This window comes from Anser cygnoides, chromosome 1, assembly GCF_040182565.1.
Source record: "Anser cygnoides isolate HZ-2024a breed goose chromosome 1, Taihu_goose_T2T_genome, whole genome shotgun sequence".
Classification (NCBI taxonomy): Eukaryota; Metazoa; Chordata; class Aves; order Anseriformes; family Anatidae; genus Anser; species Anser cygnoides.
In genome coordinates, this window is record NC_089873.1 from 91,448,834 (window position 1) to 91,465,676 (window position 16,843).

General features: G+C 37.7%; 1 protein-coding gene across 3 annotated transcripts in view; it reads right to left on the minus strand.

Annotated features, from left to right (window-relative positions):
- Positions 1–16,843, minus strand: part of NECTIN3 (nectin cell adhesion molecule 3) — a 125,545-nt gene that overhangs the window by 50,284 nt on the left and 58,418 nt on the right. For 2 of the 3 annotated variants that reach the window (XM_048057159.2, XM_067002444.1), the window contains exons 8-9: positions 12,252–12,314; positions 2,201–11,704 (exon numbers count right to left, since the gene is read on the minus strand). In XM_048057159.2, coding sequence (XP_047913116.2) covers positions 11,528–11,704; positions 12,252–12,314 — 240 coding nt within the window. In that variant the 3' untranslated portion in view covers positions 2,201–11,527. Of the gene's footprint in view, positions 1–197; positions 11,705–12,251; positions 12,315–16,843 lie in introns of all 3 variants that reach the window. The other variant, XM_048057152.2, reaches the window with a different exon arrangement.

Here is a 16,843-nt window from a genome sequence, read left to right on the forward strand (position 1 = left end):
TTTTCAAGCAGCTCAGAACAGGAAGACAGGACTATGGATTTCCTAGCCAAAACTGAATATGGTAAACAAGAAAGGAGAGAGAGACATATAAAAAAAACAAAAACAAAGAAAAACATTGCAATCAGAAAGTTCCTTTCATTGAAATATTACATCTAGACCAATGATAAAGTATCAATGAAAGAACAGTTTTTACACACCTTCAGCTAAACAGTGTGTGACCCAAACCCATGCATGCATGTTTCTGGACAAAACTGAACCTTTCCCCACACCTGTAAAAAAGGCAGAAGTCAGATGTGTCAGTTCAGGCATAACTAGCTGGGCATCTGCATCATTGGTTACACACATTTCATGACCTAAACTTCCATTTGCCACAGTTGATCGGCCAGTGCTATGGCATATTCAAGGAAATACTGGTTCCCTGAAAATGCCCGTTTGAATTTAATGGTAACTGTCCTGTGTCCCAGGGGTATCATCAGTGCTACAGTTGGATTTCTACAATTAATTAGTTCATCGTCTGCCCTTGATGATTACATGGCACTTCTCCATAGCAACATTGATTTGTGGAGCTTAGTTTCATAAAAAGAAACCCACAAACCCTCAGATTTCAAATTATCTGTCAGCAACAGCAGTGAGAGTGCTCAGGCTGCAATTTTTAGAAGACAGTAGCTGTTTGCCTAACTTCTGCTGTGCTTGAGCAATTGGCAGATTTTGTATTGACCAGTGCTTAGCTGGCCTTCTGCTAGTGGGCTTGTAGCTGATTAGTCACATGGTGACTCATTTCAAGCTTGCTAGAAAAGCCTCTGAAATGAATGGCATGGGCTTGATAACAATCCAGGTTCCGGCCTCACTTAAACAGAGCTGGGCTGCTGTGGAGGTGCCAGTTATTCCTCATCATGCTACAACATGCCGTGTTTGTTTTTAAGTTTTCCCCTATGCCTGGTTTAATCATGCTTCTGATACCTCCTGCTTTGTAGTAATAAGAAACAGTAGCACCTAAGCCTTAGGATCTTCCAACATAGAAAACAGTCTAAGACATTCTGTACATTTTGTGAAGCACATTCAAGATATCTAATAACTCACCCAGCAGTGAAACACTGACACTTCAGAGCTGCAGAGCGATATGTGGTTATAAGCAGATGCCAAAACAGCCACCAAGTAACAACAAAATAAAGAAGAACTACCATGACTACACTTGGGCTGGAAAGATTTTTTGATGTTCAAGAAGTTTTAAGTTGTAAGTACCTTCTCACTCTTCAGTGGATCAGGAACATATTGCATAAGTTGGCAAGGCCTCAACACAGTCAACTAGTAAGACGAGAGTACTTAATGGGGATTCCAAAGCAAATACCTGAAAAATAAGGAAATCCAAAATACCAGAACAACCCCAAATACCAATTTCAAACCCTATTTCACCCTCATTGTACAGGGATGCTTCAACACTGGAATTAATAATGCTTACTCAGTCTTGTTCCAGCCTAGCTGTCAACATCCCCTAATGAAGTTTTTCTGCTCTGTGAAGTTAGCTGGTGCAGGGACAGAAACCTTGCTTTCTCCCCCCAACGCAGTTTAATGAGGGTACTGAGTTCTCTCTCTTATCTAGCAAACACCTTAATCTTTATATGAAGCAACATATCTCCATCAGGAGAATAATGATTTCAGAGCAGTCCTTGGCCTTGGGACTCCTCTCTGACACTGCACCTTCTACCATAGACTCCATGAGCCTCGCACAGTAGATGGGAGAAAGAACAGGTGACCATTTAGCAGACACAAGCAGAATTTGGCAGCCTTTGACTCTTCCCACCATCACATCAGAGCAACTTAAACCACAGCAGAGCACTGACAGCACCCATATCCAGCTCCCGTCCCTGACAGTGTGAGTCACAGAAACCTGCAGACCTGTGCAATGCTGGATAATCCCTGTTCTTCAACATACCTACATCTACTGCAGAAAATGCTAGCAACAGTGGGAAGGAAAGCTCATTTGATTCCCCTCCATGCACTGTTAACAGCAGAGCTGTGTGAGTGAGTTACAGTAATATAGGGTTTCATTTTTTGTTATATGCTACTTAAATAACATCTCATCCAAAGACACCATTGTTGTTAAAACCATTAGCTTCACATCCCTGTTGTTAGCGAACACCAAGTATTTATATCAGACACATATAATTATTATTTTTTTAAATCACAGGTCACTACTCACCACACAGCAGCACCCTCGTGAAGACCACAAAAGAGTGACAAGTAGCAGGTGGGAGCAAACAAGCAATTACATTCCCAGCAACACCTGCCTTAAATTTGAGGTGCTCTGTTCAACTAGCAGCTTACCAACCAGTGACACAAGCAATGCCCAAGGAGTTTAGAGCACTAATTGGTAGGATTTCAAGTGCAATAGCAGTCCTTTCTTCAGGACTTCCGGGCCACTCTGATGGAATTAATTTCATCCTAATGCCTCAGTGTTCATATTATGTATCCTCCTTCAACAAAAATAGCATTTTAAGTAGTTGAAGCCAGGTTAATTATCCTGCCAGCCCCTGGGAACATGTACAATGCCACCGCATGTGACCAAGGAACAACATGCAGCTAAGGAACCACATGCTGTTTCCCATGTGTCTGAATGTAGGAAAAAAGCAACTCTTCTACAGTTTAACAACACTACTACCTTAGATATAGATATTGGGTGTGAGATTTGATGGGGGCTATTTGGTAAGTAATTTAAAAGCCTAAGCATTCAGGACAAAGTAGGAGAGAAGGTGGCTCAGAAGCTATTTTTCTCTTACAGTGGTTACATCCAATAGATAAGCATTACCAGCAAAGAGCACAATTTTTAATCCAGTACACTGAAGCACAAGGGAGAACTACAGGCATTGCGTATAGATGCACTCAGAGGATAACAGACACCAGAAAGGAAAACTGCAAACTGACAGCAAATTCGTCATAAGAGTAACTAGTATAGTTTTACCAAATACACCTGTAACCTGGAAATCAGGAGGTCCCTAGCCAATAGTTATCAGGTGCTTAGTCTTTCAATTAAAGCTATGGGCACAAAACAGCTTTACAGATGAAACAATGTCAGTCTGTGAATCTAAGAGCAACTAGATGTGACAGCAGGGAAAGTTATTTTCACAGCCTGGTATATCCTGTTACTCTTAGAGTAATATGTCCCAGAAGATTTCACTGGGGCATTGTTTACATGCCCACCTCCCCCAGTCAAATGTTTCATAGTTCAAGCATTTGTTAAAACAGGGAAGTGGCTTTTAATCAACATATAACTTAAAATAGAAAGACAAAAGCATTTGAACTCTCTGGTAAGTGTGGCCACTACTTATATTTTCTACAGATAAAGCTATGAGTACAAAAAAATATCAAAGTTGTAATAAACATTTTGTAAAGCTTGAGAGGCACATAGTATAACAATCCTAAAGCAAAAAAGTAGCCTCTCTGCATTTATACCTTGGGTAATTCAGCAGACATCCTTGATTTTGCTGCTGTCCATTCAGACAGCATTTTCCCCAGGTTCATAAAAATTACCTGATCTTCCAATATAGGTCTGTTTGTACATTATAGGATTTTTAACCACCAATATAGAACTACTTGTCATTTTCCACCACTTACCATTATTATTTACAAGCTTCTTTGCATTGTCAGTTTTAGGCAGCCTTAGTGAAGTTTGGCAGCTGCAGTCTTCCAAGTGTGAGCATTGCAAATATGATGGAAGTTTCTACTGCAGATTGTACTGAGATGCTAACCCTAAACAGCAAACAGCATTTAGGAACTTTCCTCATATGTCAAATCAAAACAGTCTTCTGTTTCCAGAAACTGCAGAGTGAATCAACAGCTACGAAAAAATACGAGAAGCACAATTTAAAGTGATATAGTTCTGAAGTAGATCATGTTTTCCCCACTGAAGTGTTTCTGAAGCTAATAATTCATAATTTGTTACCAAATCCCACTATGCTGCTACCTGGGGCTGTTTTCTTTGAGGGGTGGATGAGGAGAAGGTGAGGTGGTGTGTGTTTAACACATTGTTTCTTTTTCTTCTTAAATAAATTACACTTGTCAGATATGAAGAGGTAGATCAGTCTTTATTCTGACAAATAGCAAACTGTCTTCTTTTCAGTCATAACCCTTGGCCCTTCACATGGCTTCCCTTTTCCACAAGGCCTTAATCTGAGTGCTCCACTGATTCAGAGGGCAAAATCCACCTGTGGTTTAATCCAGTACAGATTGCATGAAATTCTTCCAGCAGACAAGGACACTTGCAGGACAGCAGAACTCACTGTGCCAGGCTGCCGTGTCTTTCAGATACCTTCCCCTTCCACCTCTGAACACAGCAGTTGGTCATATCCCAGGATTCCGTGAACAAAATGATTTTATCATACAAGGAGCTGTACATACCTAACAAGTTACAGACACCTTCCTGAAAACTGGAGACACCAGTCCTGTAAAAAGTGCTAGTTACAAATCAATTATCCAATACAAACCTATGATAAAGGGAAATGAATAGTTGGATTCATAAATCAGTATCATTACAAGACGTTATCCTGTTATAGATGTGACAAAGACCCATACTATATGATGACGCACTAAAGTGATTTTGTCTTTACAAAGAATTTGTGAACAAACAGGAACAATATAGTGTGACTGCATCTTTGCTCCTTTATCTCCTATTTATTTTTTTGAAAATTAAATGTCTTAGCTAGAGAGGTCTCTGGAGTTAATTAAGTAGTTTTAAAGGCACAAAGAAAATAAGCTCATCTCCAGCTGCACCTACCACAGTTGTCTGGCTTGCAGGTAACCTTTGATTCATTACCATGGCAGCAAAGTGTGTCACCTGCAATGTGACAGCAAGAAAACTACAAATGCAGTGTAAACCAACACACGAAGCAACTTTTCCCCTTTATGAGAGCCAACTTATTTTTTTTAAAGTCAAGGTCAAAGTTTATGACAACTACATATTTTAACTATTGGCATGGTACACATGTTAAACCAAGTATATAGTAGGATTCAATTCCTCAGCTACAGAAACTTAACTCAATTGTTATCTTCAGAAAATGCAGGAACGGAGACAAAGCAGAGAGCAAGAGCTGGCCTCTGCAGAAGAGGATCTGGGAGTCCTGGTGAATAACAGCTTGAGTCAGCAGCATGCCCTTGCAGCAATGAAAGCTAACTGCCTATGGGGCTTTGTAACTATGAGTGTAGCTGTAGCCAGCAGGTCAAGGGAGATGATTGCTTCCCTATTTTTAGTGTTTGTGAGGCCTCATGGTGTGCTGTCCAGCCTTAACCCTCCCGGTACAAGACACATGTTGCTGAACTGGAACAATTCCCAGGGAGAGCCATGGAGAGATCAGGGGCTGTAGCACATCATGCACAGTGAACAGCTGAGGGCCCTGGGACTGTTCAGATGGGAGTCTGATGGGTGTGGGAAGCTACCTGCTGTCTTCAGCTACCTAACAGGGGTGGGTGTTACAGCAAAGACTGAGCCAAGCTCTTCTCAGAGGTGTCTTCACTGTGCAGGAGGCAACAGAGAAGTTAGAGCAAGTGTTGTTCAAGTAAGTTTTTCCCTATGATGGTAGTCATACCAGGAAAGGTTGTACAGAGCTTGGAAAATCTCCATCCTTGAAGTTGCTCAAAGTTCATCTGGACAAGGCTCTGGGTAATCTGATACAACTCTGAGGCAAGTAGTGAATTGGACTAGATAATCTCCAGACATCCCTCCCAATTTAAATTATTCACATAGTTTTCAAACCTGGGAACCTGGTAATCAGGAGGGTTTCTCCCTCCATTTAAATCATTGCAGATTTTATAAATGCCTTTACAATATTAATTACAATATTAAGAATTAAAATGTACAACTTGAAAACAGATTCCACTGCTCTGTTCTTTTTTTTTTCCTAGGTCTTCCAGCTTTAAACCATCATTTTTTTTTTTTTTTAGCAACATTCTGAAGTAACAAAATCTCTGAAGCTTCCATTGCACTTACAGAGGTCCAAGAGACTAAAACTGCAGACTACCACCATCTCCTGTTTGTTTTCTTGTATCTGGAAAATATAGATAAAAATTAGTTACTTGACAGAGAGAAGAGGGTCATGAAATCTATTAAGCAGTTGCAGAGAAATGGAGGCCCTCTGGAGAAAATGTTTTTCTTCTCTCTGCTTAGCATGACAACATGCCTGTCAACTTCAAACAGCTTCTTTGAGTAGAAATTAGGTTGCCCCTGGCAAACCCACACACAGTCCCTTATCAAAAATCGCAGCTGTAACATCAGATAACTCCATTCAGAAAGACTGCAGAGGGAAGGCCACCCTACTGCAGTGGCTGCAAGGTTCCCCCTCTGCTATTCCAACACCAGGGCCTAGAACAGAAACCAAGCAAGTAAAGCTGGATGTGACCCTTATATCTAACATGTCCACAACTTCACTTCATATGGATCCAGTGCATGGTGAAATGGCTGGACTCAGTATCATAAACACATTTAGCTGGGTCATCAGTAACACAGGCCACGAAGACATCATGCATGGATCTCTGTGACATTTCTGACTTGTGAGATGAAGCAAGTACACTGTTCAAGCTGAAGTAGCACACTTCCGTCCCACCCACCCCTCTGAAAACACTCTAGTAACATACTAACCGAAAATACCTGCTGCCCTATCAATTTTGTGTGGAAACTAGACTGACTCACAGCTACTATACCTGCGACAGACAGAAACTGCTGAGCATATTTCAATGCACAAAGTCTGTTGCAATATCATCTTCAGCTACCAAAGGCACCCCATTCTGATGCGACAAGACTCATTCTCTTTCCTCAGTTCGCCCTTGCATCCTAAGGTGCACATCACACAATCAAGTGGCGAGAAGTGGCATCATGAACAGACATATAATTACGGAGACATCTATTCTCTGTCTAGACTATTACTTTCATTTATCATCAAAAGTCCACTGAAACGAAATTCAGAGACATATCTGACTTATTACGAAATGTCACAGCTGAATACATTTCTGAGACACAGCTATTAAAGGCAAAAATGAATGAGTGACAATCCTGACGAAGAACAAATCTGAAACTGAACAGAAATAAAACAAACTTGTTGCTGGTTCCAGGACATTGTCTTGTAGTCTGATATGCAGAATTTGAGCAAGATCCTGACTGAGATGCACCAATACTTCACTTGCCAATTAAACTGTACACCTTTAGATTTCACAAAGGCTAGCAGAAAGTTTAGGCTCTCTTGTACAAGTTTAACAACAGATTACTTCAAGGCACATTAGAATTTCACCTGTGTTTTTTCTTCTAAAGGTTGACAGTCTGGGATATAAAGTGTTTTAGGTTCTTTGGTCCCAAGCAGCTTCACAGTACATGCACTGTTCTCTTAAATAGCTCATAAGCAAAAAGCAGGGAAAAGCTCTTCTCAGAGACCAAAGTCATTAACTTCAAGTTGTGAGCGGCTGTCAAGACTTAGTAGTCCTAACACTTTCTGTTACTCAGTGTATCTTGTAACTGAACACACAAATAGAAAACCCCTCCGTAGTTATGCCAGACAATCAACAAACCTAATGAGGTAGCACTGACCACGTACCTGGCAGTAACTGTCAGCTTTTTGCAACTGCACAGGCCTACCGGAAAGACACCACAATTTTGTCCCGATATTTATTGTTTCAACTAAAGATGAGAAAAAACAGGTAGAGCAACTAGCTCCATATGTTCACTTAATGTTTTACAAACAAAAAGCATTTTAGTAACAGCGAAGCAAGTCACAGATGGGAAAAAAGCTACCTTTGGTAACTTCTTGTCTGTACCACAGATTTCAGTTTAGGGACTAGGCACAAGATAAAATTGTTGGTAGGGAAAATCCAGAAGACAGGGCAAACAACTATTAATTACTAATGCACCAAGAACTCAGAGTTAAACATATTACATTTCGTATTACATTTAAGCTGAATTTCATCTCTTATCTTTTGACCAGTTTATTTCAAATAGTGACTTTCCCAATTTCCAGCCTTACAGAAGAGCTGGCCTTGTTTTGTGGGTCTGTATAGACATCCAGAAGTTTCCCCTCATCTGCACTTAGAAAACAAGCACACACTTGTTAGTATTAGAGGTCAACAAGCTTGAAAAAAACTCAAGGCTGTCTTAGTCTGTTAATTTACAGGATTGATAGGAACACTCAGTAATTAAGACAATTATTTTAAAGTTATTTGAAAGGTTTCAAGAATACCTCTAATGAAGTGTGTCCAATTATATTTTAATTATTTACTGATACTAATCAGGATGAGATACTGAGATACAAGCTCTAGTAGAACTGAAGCAATCCTGAGAGAGGAAGTGCTATCCAGATGTACAGTAATTCCCAGCAATCACTACCCTCTTTAGCATCACTTCACTACTCCAGTGAAGGGTAGTGGCACTTCAAAGAGAGCCTCAAATTGGGTTTTTGACTGTTGTGTGGACATATGCATCAGCTTCCTATTTGGTCAATTTTGCTTTTCTCCTCTACCCCTTTTCTTGTCCTTTGGCACAAAACATGGCAGTATCTTCACCAAAAAAAAAAAAATCAGGTACACCAATAAGTGCAAATCAACTGTCATCCCAAAGTCAATGGTTACCATGGACCCAAACAAGAATCAACAAGTGATTTACACGCTCACACATTATCCCACTTAAATGCATACAACAAATGCAATTGTAAAATGCACAGATATATAGATAATTCAGAGCTCAGTAAATGGACTGCAGGCGCAAAGTTTAGTTCTCATCAAATACCATAACCCTCCTGTTAAAAAAAACAACCGTTGGCAGGACATCTCGCTTCAGCATCCAACACCACAGGTATTCAAAAGTAGTACTGCTGGAAAAAGTCACATGCTGCACATATAGAACCAGAGAAAGAAACATGAAGAAATATATCATGCCAAGAAAATGGGTACATTTAATCTTAAATCTAAACATATAAACTTACTTCTCATATGTTTATTCAAATCAAAATCCAAATACATTTAAAGATATACAAAAATAAAAAGACATTTTCTACACCTTAAAAAAGCGGATCAAACTCACTTCTACGTGTGCAATCTTCTGTGCAATCCTAATTAGCATTCTCCTGTTATCTTCAGAGAATTCTATGCAAAAATACCCTCCCCCCAACATCTAGCCACACTTAAGACTGTAGGCAACATTTCAGAAGACTTAATACTCTAAATGTCCCTGAATATATTACAAAAAAAATCCTCTCACAGGTAATGATTACAGTAATACATTGCCTTAATTACTTTAGGGCAAAGTACATGCTGATGGAGAGCTTACAATTCAAACTTTTTTTTTGACAAACATTTTGTTGTTTTGAGCAACATAGGCAGACTACATTTTTTTTAAGCTAATCTTACATTTTTAGAAATAATTTTTAGAAATAACTAGAAAATGGACTTTTTTGCCAACATTCTCCCTCCCTTCCTCCTTCATCCCCATCTCAACTCTTCGAAACAAAACGCATTTGCAATTAAGAAAAAGGAAGTAGAATAATGATCTAAACTCGCAAGTTTTTTTTATGTCATCATAATAGGAAGTTACTAGCTTTTCAGTATCATATTCAACTAATGAATTTACCGTAAGCATTACTACAACAGCAGTTTTGAACCTCCCTGTAATGCACTTTCAACATCTTTTGCATTAAGTCTTGCTCAATAATATTGGTCTAATTACCAGAAGCAAGCTTACATTGGAAACAGTTTTGGGGTATACAAGCCCTTCTTCAGGTCTCAAATACAGCAGCAGGCCTCAAAGTTGAAAAGAGCTGCTCAGAATTTAAATGAACATGCTCATCAGTCCACAAGAGAACAGCCAAAGAAAGCTCCCAAGAAACAGGTTCTTCCCAAAATTTTGCTTTGTCATACCTTCAGCTGTCAGCTTCATCCACATATAAAAGCAAGTTGCTTAGCAAGATAACAGTTAATGCCTCATTAGTGCCCAGAAAATGGGCATCTAAACCATCAGCTTCTAGCTACTGCCTGTACCAAACTACAAGCGTTTACCTAACCCTATCATAGTGATGTCATTAACATTACTACAATTGAGATGAATACATATTTTTCTAAAAGCATTCTGCCTGCAGCACATTTAACTGTACAACGTTCCAATTCTATTGCTTCTGCAATGGGGAGTCTTCTGTCTCAAAAATCAAATCAAGTCTGCAGGAAAAAACACCGATATTACAGACGTTATGTTCAATCTGTAACAAGTTAGTTCAGTGTGAAGTAACCATACTTCACGTTTTGTCTTAAAGTCATCTGGCCAAATCCTTACTCTGTACGTATGTATAAGTTTCTCCAAAACAATTTCAGTCAGCATCTTATTTCTTGCTGCCTTAAACTTCAAGATTGTCCCATGAGCTCATTTTGGCATTGGTAAATATATATATATATATTTTTCTTTTTACTTGCCGAGTATTTTACTCTGAAAGAAAATTTACTTTAAGATCCTGAGCATGTTTTTCAACCATTACTCACACTCATAAGACTTGATCTGGAACACCTAGCACTGGTAACATGAGTACATTCACCAGTTATTTCACAGTGCTGTTTAAGAGGAAAGTACAGCACTGAAAACTACTTGAAGACTACTGAAGCTTTCCTTTTCTTGTCAAGACATAAGAATGTGTCACAGCAATAGTTTTATCACAAATTGAGAAGAAACCAAAGAACATGAAATACGTTTATTGACAAGCAAGAGCAAACTCTGAAAAACTTAACTGAGAAAATGGCTAAATAGTCGTGAGTTTTATCAGTCTAAATCTACTTCCTGCAACTAAATTTCATGTAGACCTACTCCGAAACTATAACCAGAAAGTACATCAACTGACAGCCAGGATGAAAATAACATGGAACACAAAATTCCTGATATAACAAAATTATGTCTGTTTTTGCAAGGTGGGAAGACACCCAACATGTTATGAAACAGTAAATCAGTACTTGAGAGGTAGTCTAGTTGCTCATTTGACTGGGAGAGGTAGAGGTAGTGGAGAAATCAATTGCTAAGGCCAGTCAAAATGGTAATTATCCCAGGCTTTCCAAGATGCAAAAAAACTGACTGATAGCCTATGACTACTTAGATCACCTGGAATTCAGTTCTCTTGCTGGCCTTTTACTCATTATTACATAGGCAATTTTATAACATCTGTTTAGGGAGAGAATACTCACTGATAACTGGGGCAACAGCCTAACCACACTCGGTCATGGGTCAACCTAACAAACTGTAGCATATACATCTTAAGGCTATGAAGGTTAATAAAGCTAGGTCGCACTCCTCGTTCGGCAGGCTGATGTTGTACTGTAACTACTAAAAGAAATACATACCAATGCTAGAATCAAGTTAAGTCACAAATTCCATAGGGTTTACTTACACAAAATTGCTATGCAATTTCCTTCCACAAGAAAAAAAAAATAATCTTTTAGAGATCAAAGCCAACAAACCATATTGGTTGTATGGTCAACGAGTATGAAAAAACTCATATCTTAAAATTAGCATCTGCATGTGGAATCATACATAATGCTCCCTCGGATTGATGTAGACTCTCCCAGGTCCCAAGCTTTGAGGGTGTCTGCTGCTCCAATTTTTGTAATATGTGTGCTGATAAACAGGATATATATGCTGAAGACTCTGTTGTTCCTGTAGTTCTTCAGCTTCGCAGGTAAGTTGCTTTCCATTCATGACTTTCTAAGCACATACAAGAAATAAACAGTTTCATATTTCATGTACAGAACCCACAATTCCCATTCTTGTTAAACCTTTGATGAAAATGAAAGGTCTATAATCTCCAAAATAATCCTAGGTATAAAGAAACATGAACTTGAAAATTCCAATCCCTAAGACTATTATATGGCAAATGTTAATAACTGCTCAAAGTTGACCTCGTAACTTCTGTTTCAAAGTTAGAATTTAACTCAAATCTAAAAAGCAAAACAGACTATCAAAATGTCTGTCAGCACTTCTGTGCTTTGTTATTTTATTCAACAAGAACTTTAAAGTTCTAGTGATTATATGATTAAATTAGTCAGCAAAACTATTTAGGAAATACAGTATTTTCAAGTCCTATTGACTCATTCAACTTAATGGACAGCAAACCCACACATCCAACAGTTATTCACTTGGACAGACAAGTATTTTGTTCTTCGTACTATAAAACAACCTCACACTTATTTTAAGAAAGTGGAGTAAATCAGTTTTTTTTTTTTTTTTTAGGAATTCAAGCCATCTTATTTACCATGTGCTGCAAGTTCCCAGTATCTCTCTCTCCACACTGGCTTTGCAAAGCAAAATGTTCTTTCTGAAAGAAAAGTTAGTGGAAGCAAGTCAAAACTACAGAACAGGTTTATTTTACACAAATACACTACTCATCACAAAAACGTATTCGGCATTTTCAAGTGTCTTAACTGACCACCTTTTAGAACACCACTTACAAGCTAATCTCTGGTGTGAAGAAAAATGCTGTTGTCAACATACCAGTGTTATTTTCATGAATTTTACTTTGACTTTAAATATAAGCATATTTGAGTGAGATTAAGAAGCTTTTTAAATTTATGACATTGACTTTAGACAAGTCACACTTAAAACCAAGTCAAATCCAAAATATAGTACAAGTCTTCACAATCATCACTATCATCATACGGATAAATACAGTTTGATATTGCACAGAAGTATTTAACTGAGAAGGAATTTAATTGGATACTACAAACAGTAAAAGGGGATAACATGTTGGTTTCTCCATTTGATGAAATTAAATATTTCTTAATTTGATAAAATTAAATAAAGCTGTTCCTTCTGAAAAAAAATACTAATTTCTAAAGGCAATATCCAAAGCAAAAGTGCTTTTTTTTCATTGTTAATTAAAGCAGATACATTCATAACTCATCTACTGAAATTTGTTTTGCTGACTAGTTTTCCTATTGGTTTTCCATGCTGCCTAGATCTTCCGCTGTCAACTTCTTCTGTGGAGCCTAAAACTTGTTCCTCAAAGCATGTCTCCAAAATATTACTTCAGACTCCTAGCAAGGCCCAATAGCTATATGTACATTAGGAGCTGATGGATGTTCTATTCACAGAACAGGAAAATAACTAACAGCCATCAGAATTTCCCAAAATGCAGATAGCACAAACAGCTTACAATCACAGTGGTAACAATATGTCTGCTCCTATTGTTCAGTGTGGCTTGCTAATAAAAATATAGCCATATACAGCAGTAAAACTTGCATAACCCAAACAGGAGTCCACTGCTCTGTTTATTAAGCCTAGCAATCCTTTGGAATATTGGCTATGTTGTAACAGAAGAAAAGCTGTAATTAATCCATCTGGCTGGGTCTTGTTATTTGATGCCTTCTACTTAAAAAAGTAAGTCAATTCACTTATTTGGTTATTTGCCTTTGACTGGATTCCAAAGAACAGTTCCATGAGCAGAATCAATGTAGTTTTTACAGATCTCTTACTTTTCTGAACTTATTAGCACTACATGGCTATTATAGTAACAAAGAAGTCTTAAAGCTGACTCCAATCTACTGATCAAGCAGCACTCCAATCAAATAGTAGATACTGATTAAGTGATACTATCCTACCCCAACAGTGTATCTGTAGTCTATTTCATGTCTTCAAGAAACTCAGTAATGAACACAGAGGTTCTCTGATAGCAGACAGAGCAGAGAACAAAAACTATTTGCATCTACATTTCATAACCGAACTGAAACTATGTACTTGGGCTCTGTGTCAGCTTTATGCGCCAATAGATTTAGCCCAAACATAAAGAACAAACACCGACGTTCCCAAGAGCGTGACTGATGCTGCCTTGCTCTGATCTAAGTGCTTGTGCTAACCCTCAGAGAACAAAAGCATATCAATAAAATTACAAGTACATAAAAAGCTAAAACACAGATGTTATCCCTGTCCATCAGAATATTCAGTAAGGAACAAGTAATAATGGATTGAAGTAACAATGGATTAAGTTCAAGACTGAAGAAAAAACGTAGTGATAGAAAACAGTATTTTAGAAAGTTTCTGTACCTTGTCAACTCTATTGCTTTTGGAACATCTATGACTATTAGTACTACTGATACTGTAAGAAAGACATTGTGGCTTATTTAGGGTATGCATTACATATTGATGGCAACCAGAACTCATACTGAAGTACACAAATACTCCATAACCAACTACACTGAAATAATCCAACTTCAATGAAGTAATACCAAATGGAAATCCCCCTCACTGCAAACACTTGAAGAAAAATGAGCTAACTACAGCTAACTTATCTATGATTAATGTATTGTTAACATAGACATAGAGAGAAACCAGTATTTATTGTTATATTCTGTTGTTAGAAAATCAGCATTACTGACATATAGAACAGCACACATACTGTGATCTTGAAAGTAAGCTAGAAAAGTATGGCAGGAAGGCACTTCCAGAGTTCATCCAGACGTTTGGTTTAAGTATAATCACCTTTCCAGCCTGAACAGTGGTTGTAAATGCTATGCAAAGATATGCTGGACAACAAGCAAGATGATAAGCTGCCTGGGAAAATTATTTCTCTTCTCTTCTATTAGCAAGCTTTTCTAATACCTCACAGAAAAATCTCATTTCTGTAGATTTTTGTCTTAATGAAAGGGGAGAGAACAGATTTTTTCTATTCTTCAGAACGGTTCTTCACTTGGTAGGTGAACACTTGTTCTTCAATATTTCTTTCAGAATGGCCAACTGTTTCCTTCAGTCATGACTTATGTTGCTCCAAGTATCAATTTTAAACATGGCTAAAGCACCCTACATAACTTCTGATATTCTCAGTGTTTAAAGTGTAAGTTTGCTCCAATCTCAGAAGACAAACTACAGATAAATTCAGCAGCTGCTAAAAAACAAGAACAGATTTTATCTGAGCAATTTAACACACCAATCCAACAGGAGAAAAGAGGCATCTGTGTTTTGCTTGGGTCTCACCTAAGCAGGATCTTAGGACTTGTACTACTCAAATCATGATTTAATATCAGCATTTCAAGTAGTTAGTTCACCAAACCTTCATCCCCAAATTTAAACCTTACTCAGCCAAGCTCAAGATCTCCGATCCATTCTACTCTGTCATTTTCTATCTAAACAAAGAATCAATTCACTAAAAATAATGTAAACTTAGTGGTTTTTGTTTTGTTGTTGTTTTGTTGTACTAGTTCCTGATAGCACTGTAGGAAGAATACAGAACAGTAACTATCTGTCCACTCCAGACCTTCAAGCATATGAGAGAGTAATTCTTCTCCCCTTTCTTTGTCAGTAGTGAAAAAAGTTTGATCAAGTAATAGTTTAAAGCCCTGTTCAATATGTTCAATAGAAATAAATATTTTTCCTCAATACCAAGTGCAATGTCTAAAAATTGTATTGGTTAAATCTTTAAACAGGTCTTTTTTTTTTTCATTTTTTTTTCCAATTCAGAAACTACTGTCTCAAAGTACAATACTAATAATCACTGCGTCTCTATGTTAAAAAGGAAGCTAAGGTAAAAGTTGCCAGTTCTACATTTAAAGACTTGCTTTAAACAACACAGAGGACAGAGTCAAGCATGAGAACATTCCACTCCTGTAAAAAGACAAGTCAAAATCTTGTTCTACTCTAACACATTATGAATGAGTAAGAATATAAGAACATGCGGTTCAAGCACAGAACCATATAGCAAAGTAACAGCTTGTAATCATTCAAGATGACCTCTACACTAACTGGACATTTACATCTTGAACTGGAGCCAAGTGAAGGATCTCAGGAAACCAACGTTTCCTAAAGAACAACCGTCTTCAAACTGACAAACAAAAGTGAGGAGTGTTATTCTTCCAATTAAAACTTTGTAATTTGAATGTCAGCTTATTCCAATGCCATAAATCTTCATGAATCTAATGTCTTGTTTCATTGTTTTTTGCTGCAAACTTGATATTTCTAAGTGTTGCTTTTCTTCTCCTATCTCCTTCCTAATGCTTTACTTTATGCATTTCAGTGTTTCCCCAGAGCACTGAATTTTACTTTCAACGTGCTTCTTCTCAAACAGTCCTTTAAAAGGCTCAACCAATTATCTCAACAACATCTTCATCTTATATTTTCTCATCCTTTCCAATTCACAAATCCCATTATAAATATGTCCTATCTACTCCCCATGTCTAAGAGATCTTATTTATAGGAATCCATCCCACAGAGTATATCATTGTCTTCATACATTCAAGGTCCATTAATAAAAAGCCGTGCCTCATTCTAGTCCCTATCAGGTTAATGTTTCCTTCCTGTTTTAAGATCCTTCATCAATATGGATGAGTTAATCTGCACACATTTTATGCTTCCTTCTACTCGATCCTGTTTGCCTAAACAACTTTGCAGTCTAAAGCAGTTTATAATAACGCTTCCTTTTCCATCAAGGAAGAGAAATTCCTACCTGTATTAAGATCATTATGAAAACAAGTAGAAGAGTGCAGGAGCGCCATGAATGAATCAATATCAAGTGCCATAAATGAATCAGTATTTTCCTCTATTCAAGACTACTTTTTGCATATGGTCCAGAAATATCATTCAATAAAGGGGTGTTGCATAGCCTTATGTTTTTAACTAAGCTACTACAAGTTCACTTTTTTCCTGTTTTGGAAAGGAATACTTGTATTACCATTGAAGAGCTTTACCATTTGACAGGATAGTTTGCTTATAGATGTTAGGTGTTTGAAGTTTCAAGACTCAAGTCAGTCTTTTCAGGGCTAGAATTACCTACTTGACTGTATTTCCTTTCTCTGCTTTTCTTTCTGCTGCTACAAAAAAAAAGTCCAAATAATTTCTGAGTGTTTCAAGAATCCTGAA